This window comes from Lichenostomus cassidix, chromosome 23, assembly GCF_008360975.1.
Source record: "Lichenostomus cassidix isolate B80296 chromosome 23, HeHo_3.0, whole genome shotgun sequence".
Taxonomy (NCBI): domain Eukaryota; kingdom Metazoa; phylum Chordata; class Aves; order Passeriformes; family Meliphagidae; genus Lichenostomus; species Lichenostomus cassidix.
Genome location: NC_139503.1, coordinates 4,180,386 through 4,200,713, shown reverse-complemented (window position 1 = coordinate 4,200,713; position 20,328 = coordinate 4,180,386). Strand labels below are relative to the sequence as shown.

Genomic DNA, 20,328 nt, shown 5'->3' with positions numbered 1-20,328 from the left:
TTGAACTATCAGGCTGTCTATGGGACAAAAAGCTTTTCATTTCCAAATCAAGTGTTTGACAGTTTAAAGAAAACCAACACCCCAACGCAAAGCCCATGAAGAAATTGGAGCACTGTCTTTTTAAACAGGTTACAGATGCATGAATGATATGGGATATTTGGCCAGTGAAAGGGTAAAATGGCTAACCTTCCTCATTCTTATCAGCTCTTCCTCTTTTTCTGCAGGCTGCTGCTGTTGGGCAGTGATAAAAAAAAAAAAAAAAGAGTTGTTGGTTCATTTAACTACGTTGAACATTGGGAAAAAAAAAAAAGTGTGAGCAACCTAAACTGAATTATTAACACAAACCTGGGGCTGGGCACCATTCGTGGTGGGGACTGTGACCTCAATGTGTGTTTTCCTCACCTACATTTAAGAAATAAATCGGTAAAAACATTTCTTGTTAGTAGATTTGTTTCAAGAAACCATTCAGTTTCCAAACACAGCTGCATAAGGTTGGTTTTGAAGTGCTGGGGGAACATGCAAAAACCAACATGCAGCCCTGGGCAGGGGTTAATGACACAGCAGCTCCCCGGCACTCTGTTAGTCAACAGCATGTTAAATAATTCCTCCGCCTTGAGAATTATTTGTATGTGAAACCAGTGCTCTCCAGTGCTTCTGAAGAAGGGCTTCCCACTTGCATTAGCTTGGCCAGGCAATGTTTTCAAATGGCATTGGCAGCTGGATCTCCCAGTGAAATCCGAACAAAGCAACATGCTCAAATTAACACAGACCTTCTCAAAAACAGAAATCATTGGTTATATCACAGGTATTATGTTGGCAGAGGCAGTAAGAAGAGGCATAGCTACAAAACCAAGCCTAATATCACAAATTAAGTTCTTTCCTGTCCATAAGCAGAGAGCCAAGATTGTCTTGACACTCTAAGGGAAGTATTTTAAGGGAACTGGATTGCCAAGTACTCTGAAGGCAAAAGCATCAGTGGGTATTAAAAGAAGTGATGCAGCTCCGTTGGAGAAACAGTAAATTGGGCACGTTCAAATCCACAATTTCCTCCCACATCTCTATTTATAGGGGAAAAAAACCAATGTTTAAGCATTTAGGAAAAAGCCTGTAATAAGTGAGATGGGATGAGTAAAATTTCCTTGTTCTCAGTGTAACACAAGGGAGGAGGAGCAGCCAGGCAGGAACAGCAGGGCAGGAACTCTGTGCTCCAATTCCCACCCCACAGTGCCAGCCTATAGTTCCCTTCAGCATTTTCATTTAAAAATTACTGCCATGGAATTTTTTGAAGCAACTGCTCTTTCTTTACTTCCCTCTCTCAACCTTAATTAATAGCAATCTCCCCTGGAGATGCTCACACAAGACCCACTGCGTGATATGTTATAGAATTTGTGGCTCCAGCAATGCTGAGAACAGCTAAATTTTGGAGTAATGTGAAAATTGTGTCTCAAGGCAAACACTTCTGCTGCACCACTGCAAGGTTTCAGTAAGTCAGTAAGGACAGTAAGGACACTGTAATATCAACAATAATTCTGCACATTATTCTGACTTACTAGAACAACACACATATATCAACCCAAGCAAAGACCTCAGATATTTGTAGAAAGATCAAATAATGATTAAAAATACTGCATTTAAACAACAAACTCCCCAAGTCTCACCAGTGCCATTTTCAACTAAAGTTTTAGTCCAGTTTGCAGCATTGCCTTAGCAGCTCTCCCAGAGAAAGCCTATCAATGTGAAAAACATTCTGGTGCTGGGCTGCAGACCAGATCCATTATCACTGATTTCACTGGAATTCCCTCCTGCTTTCATACCAGGAATCAGGGGGCACAGCCTGAACTCCAGTTTTATGACCATGTGCAGCTCCAGTCAGTGTTTTTAACCATCTGTCAGCAGCTTGCACTTCCTTGGACTCCAACCACCAAAACCCAGCTGCCCTGGAGCTCCTTCTCCCTCCTGGAACACCAGGGCTGGGATTTCATGGCACCCAGAGCTCTGTGCCTGCTCCCACCCCACACCTGGGAGAGGGACAAACCCCTCATCTCCCAGGGGTTTATCACCCCAGAGCTGCTGCTTTGGGGTGATTTTCAAGTGATGCTCCAGCATGGCTCTTCCCAAGAGACTCCGCTCTGACCTACCCTTGAGGCATCCACAGGCTCCTTGGCTTTCTCCAGTGGGAATTCTTCTCGTCTCACATCAGATTTTGCTGTTTCCTTGCCTACTTTAGACGTGGCCACGTCCTTCACCTCGGGTTTGGCTGGGGCTGGCTCTGCAGGGTGGCTCTGAGCGATGGCTGGGGCTGAGGTGGGCCGGGGACTCCGTTCTGGGGTTATCACAGCCACTGCTGAGGATGGGGGACAGACAGGGACAAGATTCAGAGCAGGTAATTTTCCAAAGCACTAGGCAAAGTCTTTCCGAATTACAGCGGTGTCATTTGAAAAGAAAGAGAGGAGGAGGAGGGAAAAAAAAAGGGGAAAAGAAAGAAAGATGTTGAGCGGAGCAGCTTGTGCATTTAGTACGGGAGAGTTGAGATTATTTTCCTTATGGTTGAAATAAAATCAAATAAAACTCCACACCAGATGGTTTACAAAAAGCAAGCTTGCACTCTGCAGAGAAGCCACACCAGAAAGGCAAATCTGTTTTTGACACCGTGCCATGGATTTCTGGGTCCTTCACACACAACTGACACGGACTCCACTCCAATGCAACCAGAAAATAAACACAGCGTGAGGAGTTCTGGACTCACGGGCATCTTCTCAACCAGAAACAGATGGTTTCTGGAAGAGAAACACAGGCTTTCCCCCTCCTTTCTCCAAAAAATAATCAACAAGCATTGCTCTAGAAAACTTCTCAGAAACTTGCCGGTGGGTTTCAAGGCAGGCTGGGGCTGATGTCTGAGCTGGGTATCTTCAGGGCAGCGCGGTGGGAAGATACCCAGCACCTCCAGGCCAGTGACAGTGCAGAAATGAACAGCATGCTGCCAAAAATCATCTTTTTCAGAGGATGACAGTCTTAAATGTAAGTACTAGGTCCACACAAAATCAACTGCCTACTCCTTTCCTTCAATTCCTGATTTGCCTGACCCCAAGGAAATATTCAAGCCAAAGCTGTGTGACAAAGCAAGCCCAAATTAAACCCCTGTGTGTACCCAGGAATACAATAAGCTATTTGGTTCTCCTGATGTTGGTTTTTATGGGTGTTTCACTAAAAAGATACCCTATCACATTAAATAACATCTTTAATGTGGTCTCACGTTCCCAAAGTCACAGTCTACAGCAAGACCATCCTGTGTATCCTATCCCAGCCAACGTAAGGTCACTCATGTCCAGCCAGTCAGCCAAAGACACTAGCAAATTTGGTGTTAAAATAGAAATTGGAATTTCAAGCAACTCCTTAGCAAGAATTCCTGTTGTATTGAAAAGGTAACAACATCTTATGTGTGTGTTAATAAAATGTAGAGAGAATAAAGTATTCACGTGGCCAAAAATGTACAAGGCAGAGGGAAAAAGAACCTGAATTTCCAGAGACTGGAATTACACTTTCAAGACAAACTCCTGGACACCACATCCTGTTGCAAACCACCTTAAAACCCACCCACCACTGCCAGCTCTGCTCTCTCCCTGCTCCTCAGCACAGCAGTTCATTTCTGTGACCCAGACACTGTGTTATCCTCTCCCAAGGACAATCGGTGCTGTGTCCTGGTGTATTTATGTCACGGAAGCAGTGACAGCTGCTGGGAAGGTTGGACAGAGGTGAGATGGCAGGGACAGCCAGGATGAGGAGGATGCTGGGAGTGCAAAGCTGTCATCACGGTGGTACCTGACTCCTTTGGGAACGGTTCTAGTTCTCTCACCACCATCATTTTCTCTTCCTCCTCCTCCTCCTCCTCCTCTTCAATTGGGCTTATCTCAATACTGCCAAGGTCACGTTTGGCTAAAAAAGTTATGGATGTGTTAAAATGCCACCTCAAAGAGGAAGCAGCAAAGGAAATATTGTCACCAGTCAATCTGTAGGGCCATCTCTCCTGCTGCTCTCCCAGAGCATCAGGACATGCAGGACAATGGGAACACAAACCAAACTTTTCCTCTGCCATCCAACAATTAGTTCTGGGCTTCCGGAACTGTATTTTCACGACATTTTTCTGATTAACCACTTTTGGCTGTTTTGACACATGATTTAAACACAGTAAAAAGCACTGCCCCAAAATATGAGATACAAAATATAGGTTGGAACTGGATGACCTCTAAAGTCCCTTCCAACCCAAACCATTGAAGAATTCTATGACTGATCACCATCACCATGGCCACCACCTCATCAACTGTCCCTACTGGGAACAGAAAAGTTAGGATGAGGAAAATTGCAGGAGGTGGATGAGAAGGGGCAGCTACAGCAGGATGTGTTTGGGTCTGACACCAGCTGATGTCAGAGCTGCTGCCACACATCCCCTGGAATACAGAATGACAGAATCTGCTGAGTTGGAAGAGACCAACAGACATCATTGAGTCCAATGCCTGGCCCTGCACAGGACATCTCAACAATCCCAATCTGGTGCCTGAATGTGTTGTCCAAATGCTCCTGGAGCTCTGGCAGCCTTGGGGCCACGACCATCCTCCAGCAGTTTTCATACTAACCAAGGAAACGTGATGTTCCCAGTTATCTCCCTCTACGGCTTCAATCTCCTCTTCCTGCAACATATAATCAACTCTGCTTTTAATTATGATTAATATGAATCTGTCTGCAGCAGCAATGTTGCTCTGACATCCTTCCCCACTAGGGAAGCAGCAGCTCCCTAGTGAAGAAATAAAGTGGAATGTAGGTGACCTCCAGCAGCCCCAGATCTCAGAGCCTGATTTCCAGGCACTGCACATTCCTACAGCTCAGGGGAACAAACCTCACAAGAAGGGACAGACAGGCAGGAGGGTTAAGATGCCACTGCACACTCATTTCCACACACAGCCAGGGCACGGCCCCTCTCACTGCACACCTGAAAAGCAGCACACAGCAAAGCCAGGGTTGATTTTAGTGCCAATAAACACCACCACAAGCAGTGTAACCTCTGTCCTGCAGCACTGCATCACTTCACCCCAGCAGCACCAGCACAGGAGGCACTGCTGCCAACCACCACTGCGGCTGTACCTGACCGCAGCTGCACCAGCTCCGCTGACTTGGGCTTGAGAACAGGAACCTTAACCACCTCTACCTTCTCCTCCTCCTCTTCCTCCTCTGCAATGGGTTTCATTTGTAAAGTTTCAAGAGTGTGTTTGGCTAGAAAGAGGTTTGCAGGTGTTAATGGGGGTTGGGGACTTGCACAGACACATGATGGTCACCAGAGCAAGGAGTGAGGAGATCCCTCTCAGTGGCTGGCAACAGCAAGGAGGTTTGCAGGCAGCTCAGTAGTCATTTCCCACCATGGAATTGTGTGGCAGCCTTTCTAGTGTTGTCAGACCCAACAGAGTATTGGATGAGAGGAGAAAAGAACACAAAAATAAGCTTTACGGGCTCCTTGCCCAGGAAGGGAGATGTGGGACACATGAACAGCTCTCAAGCGTGGAGGTAGGAAGGGTTCTGCCTGCAAAGCCTGGAGGGAGGCTGCTTCTGGCTGGCAAAATCCATGAAAAACACATCCTGATAAAAACCTATCTAAAAACTAGCAGCTTTAATTAAATGTACTTGAGTGATCAAATCTACTCTGAAATTCCCCACCTTCTGCTTTTACAGCATCAGGCTTTCCCCAAGAAGTGATGATCAGTGAGGATTCAAGGCATGCCCATGGTGGGGAAGTTTGCCACACTTCGTGAAAATTTGATCTAGATACTAGAAAAGCAGTGACGCAGTCAAAATTACACTGCAAAAAATTCTGGGTGGGAGGTGAGTACCCAAAGCATTTGCATGTGAATTATCTCCAGCCCTAACACACCACAGGAGGTCACTGTCCAAGTGATGAAGACTGCAGATATTTGCAACACTGCTGTTGTGATATACTTATTAGTATTCAAATGTGCTGTTGTACCTACACACCTCTTAAGGACATTAATATTTATTAATAGTACCTATCCTAAGAGAAATATAAGCTCCACAGAGTGAAATGGGTAGCATTTCTCAAACCCAGAAAAAAACCCAATCCAACATGGCAATGAGGTCCTGGGATGAAGAATTTCAGAAGCTTCACAAGAAGTTTCAAGATCAAACTTTAAAGTTTTCAAATCCACTTATACAAAATACCCAAATTTAACAAGCCAGGTCTCAAGTGCCACCACATCCTAAACTTTTCCCCACCTCCCCACAGGAAGTACAGTAATGAGGTGCAAGGTGGAAATTTAAGGAGTCTCCCAGAGCTGGGCTGTGTCTCCTCTCACTGCAAAACTCTTCTTGCAAAGAAATGAAAAGAGAAAGCCACCAGATTTGGTGAAACTTGGAATTGTCAGGAACAAGCATGTAGAGGAGATAGGAAAGGCACTGCAGAGAGTTTTAGCCACCACCACAGCTATACCTGGCTTCTCTCGAATCTGATCCGCAGGTTTTGGTACAGGAACCTCAACCACCACCACCTCCTTCTGCTTCTTTTCCTCTAGGGCTCTGAACTCAACCTTTTGAGTCGCACGTTTAGCTGAAGAAACGGGGCACACGTTAACGACCTCCCGCACGGCAAGGGCGCAGATGTCAGCAGGGACACGAGTGTCACATCCCCTGGTTGATCTTTTCCAAGCTCTACTCATCTGGGGTCCTAATGGCATGGCTAAGGGGCAACCAGCAGCTCTGGTCCCCTTGCCTGAGGAACTTACATGCCTGGATGCAGGGGAGCGGGAATATGGCTTTACTGCTGTATGGAGCTTGAACCATCCCTTCCCTCAGCTCCAAGGCACAAGCCAAGCTTGGGATGTCACTGAGCCCAGGAGCAGGGACAGCCTGACTGCTGCTGACCACAGGGTGCTGGGCAGCCCTGGTCCCTCCCAAGCTGCAGCACAAACTCAGAGCTCAAAGCAATGTGGTCCCTGCTCCATCAGGTGACTGAGTGCACAGGGATGCTCCTCTTTCCCTGGATCTTAACACCCTGTGATACAGAGCTCGTGGACCAAACTTTGGCACTCCCTTTTCCAAGTCTCACCTCCTCTGCTATTATCCATCTCTTTTAAAAATCTCAGGGATGAGCCCACCTGACTGAACACACCTCAACTCCAACCTGAGCATCGCTTTAAGAGACACTGAAAATGTTTCCATCAAGGCAAAAAGCTCTCCCTCACGTAAAACTATGGGATTTAAGAAGTTATATTAAACAAAATAAGAATGGCTTAATTCCTGATTTTTCTAAAGGAAAATGGTTTGAGATTGAATGAGGAAATATCTTTACAAGCAGAACTTTGCCATAAGCCTTCAGCACCCACCTACACCCTTTTCATCAGTCAGTTCTGCTGGGACCACCCTTGGTTTACATTTTTGTATTGGGTCTGGCTGAGATGGAGTTAATTTTCCCATAACAGCCCTCACAGAGCTGTGCTTCTGAGATAGGGATAAAAACTGGGAGAGGTAATGGGCAAAAGTAGTGAACAATGTTAAAGAGCAGAACAATCATGGGGAATTCTCGTTGTAATTGTGGTGAAGGGACAAGGGGGGGATTTGGTGTCAATTGTCCACTTTTGTTCTGCATTGTGATGATGCTGTTTTGATTTTTTTAAGAGCAATAGGTTCGTTTTGTTGATGTGAGTGAAGGTTGTGTGATGAATCACAGAACCACCTGAGCTGGAAGGGACCCACAAGGGTCATCGAGTCCAACTCAGAGAATCACAGAACACCGAGCTGGAATGGTCACAGAGTCCAACTCTTAAATGAATGACCCATATGGGGAACAACCCAACCCCTTGGTGTTATCAGCACCTTGCTCTAACCAGCTGAGCACCAATTCAGCCTCACTACAGGCACATAACTCCTCAACATGCAAGAGGTGGAACAACCCCTTGCACTACAGCAACAAGCTTTTGTACCGCAGGGAATCCAGGTGTTCCTCAAAGCCTATTTTAGCACCCTGGTGACTCCAGAAGGCAGAGGGAGGATGCAGCAGGGACTCACTCACCTCCATCGAGACTCCTGGACGCTCTCTTGCTGGCCGTGCGCTCAAACTGGGGCGCTGGCCGGTCGATCAGGGCGCTGGCCTGCCGGGTCTGCGCCTGTGTCCGGCCGCTGTAGCGGAACTTGGAGCCCAGGGCGAGGAACCTGCTCTTGGGGATGGCCTCGGTGGAAGTCAGCCTGAAAGCCACACACACAGTTTAAAAATCACACCCCCAGAGCGAGGAAGGGGCATGTGAAGAGGAGTGGAAATAGGAATTAAAGGAGTTTCTTGCATCCACTTGGCCAAGGAAACACACATACTGTCTCACATCTACACGACTCAAAGATCTCTGTCTTATGGGTCTTACAAAGCCAAACTTGCTTTAAAAATTACTGCAAATAAACACCTACTGCCCCTGTAACCATTTCACTCCAATTTTTCCCAAAACCCTACGGAACACTGCTCATTTTCAATAGTTAAATTCAAGCATAAAGTTACTTGAATTTAACTATTGAAATAGTTAATATAATTAATAATAGTTTAACTATTGAAATAGTTAAAATAGTTTAACTAGTTTAATAGTTTAAAATATTTAACCATTGAAATAATTAAATAGTTAATAGTTCAGAAAACCCACCTGAAGAAGGTGTGATGTTCAACACATACTTTCCACAGCTTCTTCGCTGCCCGGTAACTTGGTAGCTTGAACCCAATTGTACTTTCATACTGTTCTTGCTGTAGAAAATGTAAGTTATTTAGGTATAGCATGAAACAAATGTGGCAGGAGCCATCCCTTCCCAGACCTCAGCCCATCACCCTGTTTGGCTGTGGCACAAACTGCTGAACCTCAGGATGCACTGGGATTTGCAGAGGAACATGCTGTGGATTTTGCAGCCAGTTAACATCATTTTTCCCTTCCTCTCATACTACCCAGCTGTAGGATGGGGCCAAATGCAAGAGGAAAGAGGTGGATCCCCATTGTAGCCTCTCTCCTTGATGTAGCCAGAATGCTCCAGGGATTTCCCCATTCATGAGAGGCAGCACCAATGCATCCATTCCCTGCCTCCTGCACTTAGATGAAAAGCTAATTCTAATTTTTAATTATTTTCTTTGAATGAAAGCAAGACAAAGAGCCATTGTCTTGCCCCATTTCCAAAAAAATGAGTTAGTGCTGCCCCAATTTCAGCTGTCAACCTCCCACCCATTTCCCTGGATGCTGGGAATACCCGGAGATGCCAGGAGGTGGTGCTGGATGACACGTGGAGCTCTGCCCGGACTCATCACCAGCCGGGATCAGACACTCTGATGTCAAATGCTCACAGAGAAAAGCCCAACCCCTCTCTGCTCCGTTCCAGGTACACACACGGTGACAATCCCAAAGAAACAGAGGACAGGAGCCCACAGGAGCCAGTCGTACCTCCCCTGGCCGAATCTTTATGAAGAAGCTGCTGCGTTTGTAGGAAATCTTCAGGACTTTGGGCCATGGGAAGCGGTTGATTCTCAGTTTATCTTTGTAAACAAGAAGGCCACTGGAACAGACTCCCAGAGTGATATCCACTCCTTCCAAGTCCTGGGAATACAGATGAGGATTGAAGCAGTATCAGGGTTATAAGTTTCATGCCAATATCTGCCTTCCAAATTATCCCTCTGGTCTTCCCCCAAATTCATCTCCCCACCACCCAGACTCCAGCTCCCAGCTCCACGGTCAGCCTTCCTTCTCCTTCACTCTTCCTGACAACCTCCTCCCTCCTGCTGCTCTCTCCTGCTCTGCTGGTTGCCCAAAGGGCTCATCTAGAGTCCATCCTGCTTTTCCTGAAGCACAGAGATTCATGTGGCAGTGAATATATATTGTATTCTAAGCTCCTCAGAGCAAGGACCTGTCTGTAAAAGGAGCCCTGGAAAGCTTTGTGTGACATATAAATAATAAGCAACCAGGAAGAATCACTTCTCTTGCAGGAATGCTCGAGGCATTCCTGTTGTGTGTATTTCCATACTTCCTCTCCTTCCAAAGGAGCTCCCTGAAACAGGTAAACTTGCTCCTGCAAGGGAAGGATAATCAAATTACAAAATCCACAGGCAGGTGCACACATGCTGGCTCTCACCTTGGCTTGGTGAAGGTCGACTCCATACATAGAAAGCTTCTTTGCATTCTCAAGAAATTCCAGGTCTGCTTGAGCTGGAGTCATGGATCTGCAGGAAAAGAAAGCGCTTGGTATTCTCCAAACTGTTGCTTTTAAGTGGAGACAGATGAGACTCCACAAAATTCATTAGATTTTATTTTGTTTTCAATACAAACAAATTTGCGCCCAGCTGATGAATTATTAAATCATTCTGACTGCCCAAATTCGTGCTTTGAGACATCCCAATAACACAGCTGCACTTTATTCCCATGGAGCTGTACAGGCACTAGAGAAGGAAGTGAGGAAGAGCAGTGAGAGGACAGAACTTGACAGAATAAAGAAGACAAAACCCCAACTGAGTAAAACGTGACAGGACGTTTTACTGTCCCCCCCCAGCCCTGCTGCCTCCAGACCTCCCCAAACCCAGCTATTGTTCTCCAAACCAAACAGCTGAAACCACTCAGCAGAGATTCCAACCAGGGGACCAGATGAATGAGGGGTTTTCTGGGAACAGATGGTGCCCTGTCTGCAGGAGGGGCACAACTTAACAGAGACATCCTGATAATGGAGGCCATTATCAACGTTATTGAAGTGTCCCTGCTAATAAGTTTCTGGTGTATGAGGTACATTAACAGCTCTGCTGGGAGAGGATTCAGCTGCATACATTTAATTTTCCACCCTCCTTTGATGTCTTCCTTGAGAGCTCACATACATCTTGTGTGTGATGCAAACAGAGGTTTGAGTGGTGGGAGAAAGGGCAAAGTCCACTGTGAGGACAATCCTCTAGGAAAGCCCCAGGAGCAGACACCATCATGATATAAACCTTGTGCTCTGCAAATACAGCAGCAAGAGTTGGAGCATGGTTTAGCAGAGATTTCCCTGGAAATGCCCAAAAAATACGTGGATGTTGCACTTGGGGACAGTTTAGCAGTGGGCTTGGCAGTGCTGGGTTAATGGTTGGACTCGATGGTCTTTGAGGTCTTTTACAACTTTAACAATTCCATGGTTCTGTGATTCCCACTGAAAACGTCCTGAAGTTTAACATTCACAGAATATGCACCAGAAATTAAACAGGGACGTGTTGCTTCCTCCAGCACATGCAGAGGGATGAAATATAACCACATCTTATACCTTGAAGTCTCCTTCTAATGAAGCCATGAATAATTCAGAACTGTGATCAACCACTTCTAGCACAGCAAACGGCCTTTGACTCCAAGTCATGAAGCTTGTCAGAGGCCCAGTACTTATTTTCCCTCATTTCCTCTCCTCTCAGTGTAAATGGAGGGGAATCAATTTAAAATATTGATTTGCAGGGTTGAGTGAGGTATTAATTGTAACTCTGGTCACAGCCAGGGCCCACAACCACCCTTCCCACTGTGCTCCAGTTTTTTGTTCCCACCTGCCTGTGAGAAACTTTTGTCAGCTCCACCTTTTCCTTTCTAGGAAGATATGCCCAAAATAAGATGAGGAAGAGGTTTAGTTACTGTCATGCTTGAATCTGATACCGTGGGGACTCCCATGAGTTGCTCAACCCCACCTGAACCAGACACACCTGCCCAGGTCAGAGCTGCACTGGGAAACACTTAACTGCAGGTTTGTAACTCCTGCAGCACCTGGAATCCTCCCATGTTGGGAAATGAATGTTACTGATTAAATGTGGTAGAAGAATGTCCCAAACAGGCTGTAGGCTACAGTGTGTACACAGAGAAACTAGATCCAACTACAACCCAAAATTACATCAGTCCCAAAGAAATATATTAAAAAACCCTAAGGACAAGGTTGAAACAAGTAAATTTTGCATTTTCACATGAACTAAACCCCACTTTCATGGCTATTATGTGGGAAAAAAAGCACTTGTTAATAAACAATTGCAAGACTTTGCATCTGCTTTATAAAAACTTAGTTTCTTCTTCATGCAGGAAGAAAGAATTCCAACTTCTAGAAAGACTTTGTTCAAAGTATTAGATCTTTTGTTCAAAGGTGATGTTTACAGAATCATTATAAAATCACAGAATGGTTTGGGTTGGAAGAGACCTCAAAGCTCATCTCATTCCACCCCCTGCCATGGACAGGGACACCTTCCATTATCCCAGGTTGCTCCAAGCCCCATCCAGCCTGGCCTTGGACACCTCCAAGAATCCAGGGACATCCACAGGTTCTCTGCATCTCACAGAGGTGTGGAAAACACCAGAAAATCCCATTATTTCCCTTATTTCATGCTGCTGTGCACAAACAAGCCCTCCAGCCGCCGCACCTTACCTGTATGTTTTATGAAGCTCCACAACCTTCTCTTCGAGCTCTTTTGTCTGGTTTGGGGCCAGTTTGAACTCATTGATGTAATCTGGGCCATGGAGATCAGGATCATAGTCTCCCAGCTCTGACTGCACTGTGTAGGAACCCAGCAGAGCCAACGTGGCAAAGGAGCAGGGCAGCCGCCCTGTGAGGATGTCCTGTCTGAGCTGCAGACACAGGTAATACCTAGGGGCAGAAAGGAAAATGCTACTCACAGAGAACAGAGAGAAATTTGTTAACTTGAGGATCAGAGTCTCTTTTTCTATGCTGCTGATGAACACATGGCAATGCTCATTTCCAATTTTTATTTCTTTTCGAAATCAACAGCGTGGAGGACTGGGGGATTCAAGGTCACCTCCACTCTCCCAAGGGAGTAAAGGATGCTATGACCAGAAAATCTTGGGTTTAGGTAAGAATTTACTTTTCTATCCAAACAGACACATGGCAGGGTTATAAATGACACTGCTTTACACATGCTGACTGCAGTGGAGCATGGAAGAATCCACTAAAAACAAACCAAAACCCCTCCAAATGGTGAAGGCATCTGAACTCCTTGCTGAAAGAGTGAAAAACACCCAAACATGACACAATTCTATTCCATATTCAGGAGAACATGGCAGTAGGATTCCCAGGTAGCTCACCTGGTGATGTCCTCTGTCAGCTGCGCAGGATCCGGCGGATAGAACTTGACATTGAAGGTAAAATCCCAGGGGCCTCCTGCAATGACAAGGGAGAGCTTGAACAAAATAAACACACCAGCACAGCTTTGTGATGCTCAGCTGATATAAAAAAAAGCAGGGAATAGCCAATCTGGTCTTCAGAGTTCAGAATATCACTGATTTAAAACTGCTCGCTCTCACAGCTAGCTGCAGCTTAACATCTGTGTAAGTGTTGGATGTGATTTCATCTGCTGGAGGTAAGAAAAGCAGGAGAAAACAAAGCAAAGCAGGGAAATTCACCCAGATTAACAACAACTTGTGGCAAAAATTAAATTCATTGCTAGAAACTCAACAACTGACATGCTTTTTAATTGATTGGAAAGGGACTCATAAGGAGAGATGAGACATAGGCTATAAATTAATGAATTAGGATTGGTTTAGTGCTCAACCCAATCTTCACATTTCAAGGAGGGCTGCATTAAGTCACTCCTCAGCCTAATGCACTGGGGTCAGGTGGTCAGACACAGATTAAACTCAGCCCAACACAAGCATCAACCTCTGGATGAAGCCAGCAAGCACCAGGATAGGAAAAGCTTTTCAAGTCCAGACCTAATTGCTTTAATACAGCTTGTTGCAAACCTTGTAGAGCACCATTACAGACATTAACTGAGCCAAAATCCACATAATCACACGTAGAATTAGCATTATGTGTGGTATGAAGAGCCCAGGTGACACAGCTGAAGAGGTAACTCTGTCTTTTCCTTGAAAATAATCCCATTTCCCAGTAGAAAATAGTTCTGAGTGATTTTCATAGTTACATCTCCCCCTGCTGTGCCCTTTAACACTAGCTCAAAGTAAGATTTATTTCAAAAAGAGATCTACCTCTGCGCTTAACTCGCTCAGAGGTTTATCCCAGTCTCACACAGGGAAGAGGGGGAATGGAGCATTCCTGGATTTACATCTTATGCAACACCACAACTGGGATTAAACACAAGGCACATTGTTTTCATCACACACAGCTCCAAACAAGTGATCCCAAGATGACACTGGAGGGAGCAGAGGTTACCTAAACCACCACACATCAGTGTCCATGCACTCAGATGGACACACAAAACACCTTCACTTCAAGTAAAATCAAACAATTTGCCATCTAACCCATCTCAGGGGAGCAGATTCCACAGCAGGTTGCTGTTCATTATGCTCAGTAAATGAATTTTATGAATTTTATGGATGGAGCAGCGCCTGCCCTTCACATCCTGCTGCTGATTCCAAGAGAAGTTGGTAGGACCAGGAGCTTTCCCTACTCCACAGCCCTGTGTTTCCCCCCTAATCTGGATTTAATGACACACTCTGTCCTGGGCCTCCCACCAAAAGCATCTGTAAAACAGTATTTTCCATCCCCAAACCAGTATTTTACTTCCAAAGCAGACAGACTTGCTCCCAAGAGACAACAAAAGCCTCTAAAACATATTTAATTTTGACACTGCCCTCATCTTGGACTAATTCAGTGCTAGCAGACCTTAAAATACAACTCAGGAGAGCATCTGGTATTTCCACTCATACTTCTCAAGCCATTTATCACCCCAGTGTCCCTGTCTGGACCCCAAAACAGCCTCAGAGTCCATCAGACCCTGCTCCAGCACAAAATTCTGCTCAGGGTCTCCCAATCTCCTTTGGGATTTCAGTGGTTCCCACTGACACCCATCTTCTCCTCCAACAAGGAGCACATCCCCATTTCAGCACCGCACAGTGTGGCTTTGCTTCAGGCAAACATCACCCAAGCTGTTTTTTCCAAGGAAATGACATTTTTTTCCTTAATCCAGAGCATTCAAAAGTCCTTAAGATGGAGAGAAAGGATGCACAGAGTGCTTGAACTTGTGCTGATCCCTGCCAGCCACTCTCACTTGACCTCTCCCCATCCCTGGATTGCTCACCAAAGCTACATTGGGAGAAATCATCCCCCCAAACCCCCTCCACATGATAAATTCAATCTACTTACCATGAACCTGCTTTTTTATTTCTTTGGCAGGATCCAGCCACGTCTGTAAGAGGATAAAAACATTCACAGTTTACCAGACATTCCAGAAACACCACAGAAAGCTGCAAATTGCTAAAAATACAGCCCAAAAAAAAAAAAAAAAAAAGAAAAAAGACAATATTTGACATGAAGGCAGCCATGGAAACCGCAGAGATGGTGCATTTTTCACTACTTTTACTCCAGGCTGTGGTCTCAGTGGGTGTATTTCCAACCATTCACCTACCAGGGACTCGTAAGGGAGAGGCAGGAGGAAGAGTAGAGGGAAAAGAAAAGCCAAATATTAGGGCTGCAAGAACAGAGCATGGCCACAGCCACATCCAGCTATCAGGGCACTTGTACAACACCTTTTCTATTCTCCAGAACCTTTAAAAATAGGTAAATAGGACGGATACATTCATTTTAAGCACCATGTCTCCTTACTTACCCTATTCAGATCAAAGATCACCAAGACCTTCTATTATTAGCTACAGTTTTCAATGACCTAATTGCTGAAACATGAGTGAAAGCACCCAAATCCTGAGGAAGGCTGGAATTTTTTACAGGAGTGTGACATAAACTTCATTTCTTTTAACTATGACTCAAGTTTCTAGTAATTATATCTGTCACCAATTCAGAAATCCATCATTTTCCCCCTCCCCTGTAATTTGGGGTTTTGTGGGATGGTGGTGCAATATAAGGCTCAAAACACAGCTCTTGTTTTTTTCCACGGTCTGAACTTTTCCATTTGCAGGGATTAGGGTCTGTCCTGCTGCAGGTGCTGGGCTAACAACCTTCCTGGAGAGGCTCCATTTAACCACCTCTTCATTTTCTCCAGCTCTGAGCAGGATTTGGACGTCCAGGTCTCCCGAGGTGAAGGAATTAACTCATTGAATCCCCCAAGCTAATCTCTCCTGACCAGAAGGACACGTAACTTCATGGCAGGGAGACACTGATACTTACATTTAATCTCTTTTCATACTCCTGCTCCTCTAACCTATAAAAATGAGGGTACAGAATCCATTTGAAAGGAAGACTTGCTGCCTTTTTAGGGCCACAGCTTGGAGCAGAGCATCTCCATGGCCAGGCTAGTGGCACAACTGCTTGTTACTGGGGTGAGCCCAGGGTGCAGTCATGCATCCCCTGCCTGATCCAGCAGACAAGGATGGGAACAGCAATTAACAGCACTTTTATCCCACTGGGTCATGAATCAGTGGGAAACAATCCTCCCTTTCAGGGCAGTGGGCTCCTTGCTGCTTCATGGTGACCAGCTGCTCCAGCCACTGTCACAAGCTCCTAATCCCACTGTCACCCTCTGCTAGGCCCATGTGGGTAATTTGTGGTCCTCAGAGGGTTTATTCCCTAAATATCAAGGTGGAAAATGCCACATATGACCCTTCCCTGGCCAGGAATACACACGTGTGTCTCCATCTGCTCACTCAGCTGCAGAGGAGGTGCAGGAGCTCATCTTTGGATTCTATAAACACCATTTCTAGTTGTGAATCAGTAACTCTGTTTGGGCTCTTCTTTGAGGTTACAGCAGGAGAGAGATGGAGCTTCAGATTTCAAAGTTCAGTGAAACATAACCAGAAAGATTAAAAAAGAATAATGGTGTTTTCACCCATCAGAGCAAACCAAACCAGCTTGCTCCACACTGGAGCTGCACAACCCATGGCCAGTGGCCTCATCTTTCCCAGCTCTGGGACACAGATCTGACAAAACAATCTGGTTTCAGTCCCTACACTTAAACAGCTGCAGAACCTTTCAAGGTTTGGGGGAAGGAAGTACACACTTCTGCTTCTGGAATAATTAATGCCAAAAGCCTGGAGAAAAGAAGAGCAAACCCAAAGGTCTGGGAGGCCATGGAATTGTTTAGGAAAAGCCCTCTAAGATCATCAAGTCCTATCATGACTCCAGCACTGCCAAGGCTGTGTCTGCAAGTGCCACATCTATATGCTTTTTGATCACTTCCAGGGACAGTGATGCCACCACTTCCTTGGGCAGCCTGTGCCAAGGCATGACAAACCTTTCCGGGAGGAAATTTTCCTAACATCCAAATGTAGCAGTGAGCTACCCACAGCACAAGCAGGAGAAGCTGAGCTGCTCCAGCTAAACTCTTTTTTGCTCTTAATTGGACTTAAAAGTACACCTACCCCTCCCTCTGCAAGAACAAACTCTGAGGGTAAAAAAATCCAGGTTATACACATGGAAACACATCCCACATGCAAGAAAACTGGAAGACACCAGAGACTGTAAAACAAACCCAAGTGGGAGCTCTGCCTGCCTCAAATAGTGTTATTTTTGGTTATTAGTGTTATTTTCCCTGTGTATTAAATGCTATTAAGTATTTAATGAAAAACATGTGTCAGTCAGTGACCTGACAGGGGATTGCTGCAGGTGAAGCAGAGGAAGAGTCAGAATATGGACTAACAGAACTGGTGTAAAGGACACAGAACTGGGCCCTTCATTTCAATTATCTCAATTTTGGCTTCATGAAATAGACCTTGAGTCCAAATTGTTGAGTTAAAGGGTAACTAAGGTTTTCAAAGATAAGACACTGCTTGAGTCAAGTCAAACAAAGACCTTAAATTGAAACCATGAGTAGGAGTTTTGGTATAGAGTCAGATCTGTTCTTCTGCAGAGTACACGCTCAACTCCAAACACTCTGGAATGACTCCAACCAACCTTCCCAACATTGACACCAGTGCCAGGGCAGCCTGACTTCTTCAGCTGCAGCTTTATAACTTAATGGCATCGTTTTGCAGTAAACTAGTAGAATGGCTTTTCTCCAGGTGAAGACCTAAGTTCACCAGGATTCATCCTACAATTCACATAGCTTTCTGACTGAAATCCATACTCCTGTAGTCATTTATTCACTGTTTCTTCCTGTGTGATGATCCCCAATCCGTATTTAGGGAGGACACCAAAAGGAGTCTGAAGAGGAGCTGATGCCCCACTTCTTGCCCTGGAGAGAGGATGCAGGAAGAGCTGAATCCCCTCAGGGCCAGAAGAGCACAGAACAAGAGCTGCTTACCCTGGAGGTTGGTGTCTCCCATATGGCCAAACCAAAGTAGTCTTCTTCCAGCAGATTGAGGTGGTCACAGACTTTTTTAAGTAGATCCTGTCCCTTGGCATGTTTCTGCAAATAGACAAAAAGAAATCCTCTAAGGGTTGGGTTTTGCCTGTCTTTGTTCACAGGAGAGGGGAGGAAGAGAATGGGATCAAACCACACTGTGCAGTTACTATCAGTAAGGGGAAAAAAGGTCCTGAGGAGCTCCAAATCATATCTCCTGGCTGCTTCAGAGCAAGCACTAATTACAGGAAAGGGGATCAGACACAAAAATTCCATGGAGAGGCAAAAGGAACCGCAGTGGGTCTCTCTCTACCAGCTCCCTGTCTGAAATCCCTGCAAAGCTGGACATCCCAACACAGCTCAACAGACACCAAGGATCTGTACAGGTTTTCCCTCCCCAGGTACATCTACAGTGCTGATCCACAATCTGTTGTGGATCAAGAGATGAAACTGCTGCTGCAACCTGGTCATTTCAGAGACAGCCTGACTTTCCTTAGGTTCAGAAAAAACACAGCAGCACGTAACCACAGCCCATGATTTCCGTGGCCTTTCCATCACCCTGATCTGCTGATGAAAACCAGCTTCCCCCATCTGCCTCACGCACCCAGAGCTGCTCAGCACCCAGCAGCTTCCTGCCTCCAGCAACACTCTCTGAGCATTCCTATTTCCTCTTTTTCTTACCCCCAAATCCTGCAGAAGTGAACTGGCCCAAGGAACAGATACCCTTTTAGTCCAAAAGCATGAAGGAAAACATCCCTGAGGCATAAAACTATGGCAACCAGAAGCAGCTCATTCCATTGGAGGCTTTGCTAGAAGAAAGTGCAGTTCCAGTGACGCAAAATCGGCTTCACTAATGCCTGCAGCTCTCCTGCCAGTCATCTCTGCATGGCAACTGCTCCAAGACCCCTGCCTTGTTTTATTCCTTGGCTTTATTCCAGCCTTTCAGCTGTCAGGGCCTTTGTGCACACATTTAGAGTCTATAGGTAACATAATGTATGTGCCAGCCTGGGTATTCCTCAAGGAATTGGCACTGATATAGGAATGAAAAAGCTTCCAGGGCTGTCAGTCGGAAAGGACGCCTGAAAGCACTAATTCTCCTTGGATAAAGGCATTTGTGCTGCTCTTTGCCTACACCTTTGCAAATCCTCCCCAATTAGATCCTAATAAACTCTCAAAATGCCAGAGCACAATTACACTGGCGCTAAAGCCAGGGGTGCTTTTCAAGTTAAGAGGGTCTCACTGACACTGCAGCCCCCCTAATGCTCTGCAGTGCTCACCACGACCCTCTGGACCTACAGAGAGACATTCCTCACGTCCTGCTCAAGCCAGGATCCCCCACCCCCCACATCTCTCCCTCCAACAGTGTCCATGAGGCATCCAAAGGCATCTCTGCAGCAAACTCAGGCACAAAGCCACGGCACAGTGTCACTGATTCCCCTGGAATGTGGGGAACAGGTTCCTTGGGGCTGCACACAGCATCCCTGGCCAAGGGAGAGGGGATGGGGCAGTGATGCTCTGAGCTGATCCCAGCATCCCTGGCCAAGGGGAAGGTGATGGGGCAGTGATGCTCTGAGCTGCTCCCAGGCAGGACCAGCAGCGCCATCGTTACACAAACACTCAGCACTGACCTACTTGCCCAGGATCACCCAAGGTGATTGTTCCCACAAGGAGCCCTGTGCCCATATCCCTCTCCTGGCGCATTTACCAGCGGGACTGAGGGAAAACAAGCTGGTGGAAGTATGCTCCAATGGTAAGTGCAAGATTATTAATATTCCAGACAAGTACTTTGATACTAAAATAGGGATTTCTGCTCGCTTTTTATTGCCCTGACAGCACCACAGGCCTGCGAGAGAATGCACAGCATAAAGGAGAAAAAAAGCTCTCAGATGAAGGGGGTTGCAGTGCTGTAAGTCAACACAATAATTTTCAATTGTTTACTGGAAATATATTCAACTGCAGGCTAAACACAGTGTGTTTTTCCTTACAACCAAACACCAGGAGCCAAGTTAACCAGCAGCCTGAGAGGTGAAGGTTCCTTCAGGAACTAGAAAAGCACAAATCAATTTTATGCAGCCCATTTTACTCAAAGACAAGGAGGCAAAATTATTTAGACAATTTCAACCTGC

At 45.8% G+C, this 20,328-nt stretch overlaps 1 protein-coding gene across 18 annotated transcripts in view; it reads right to left on the bottom strand.

Moving 5' to 3' along the window:
* Positions 1-20,328, bottom strand: part of EPB41 (erythrocyte membrane protein band 4.1) — an 84,478-nt gene that overhangs the window by 26,348 nt on the left and 37,802 nt on the right. For 7 of the 18 annotated variants that reach the window (XM_085081040.1, XM_085081039.1, XM_085081043.1 and 4 more), the window contains exons 4-16: positions 18,164-18,268; positions 15,115-15,157; positions 13,098-13,173; positions 12,424-12,642; positions 10,147-10,234; positions 9,462-9,614; positions 8,682-8,779; positions 8,069-8,241; positions 6,491-6,607; positions 5,137-5,265; positions 2,139-2,344; positions 346-402; positions 187-231 (exon numbers count right to left, since the gene is read on the bottom strand). In XM_085081040.1, coding sequence (XP_084937166.1) covers positions 187-231; positions 346-402; positions 2,139-2,344; positions 5,137-5,265; positions 6,491-6,607; positions 8,069-8,241; positions 8,682-8,779; positions 9,462-9,614; positions 10,147-10,234; positions 12,424-12,642; positions 13,098-13,173; positions 15,115-15,157; positions 18,164-18,268 — 1,509 coding nt within the window. Of the gene's footprint in view, positions 1-186; positions 232-345; positions 403-2,138; positions 2,345-3,819; positions 3,934-5,136; positions 5,266-6,490; positions 6,608-8,068; positions 8,242-8,681; positions 8,780-9,461; positions 9,615-10,146; positions 10,235-12,423; positions 12,643-13,097; positions 13,174-15,114; positions 15,158-18,163; positions 18,269-20,328 lie in introns of all 18 variants that reach the window. The other 11 variants (XM_085081045.1, XM_085081048.1, XM_085081058.1 and 8 more) reach the window with 10 other exon arrangements.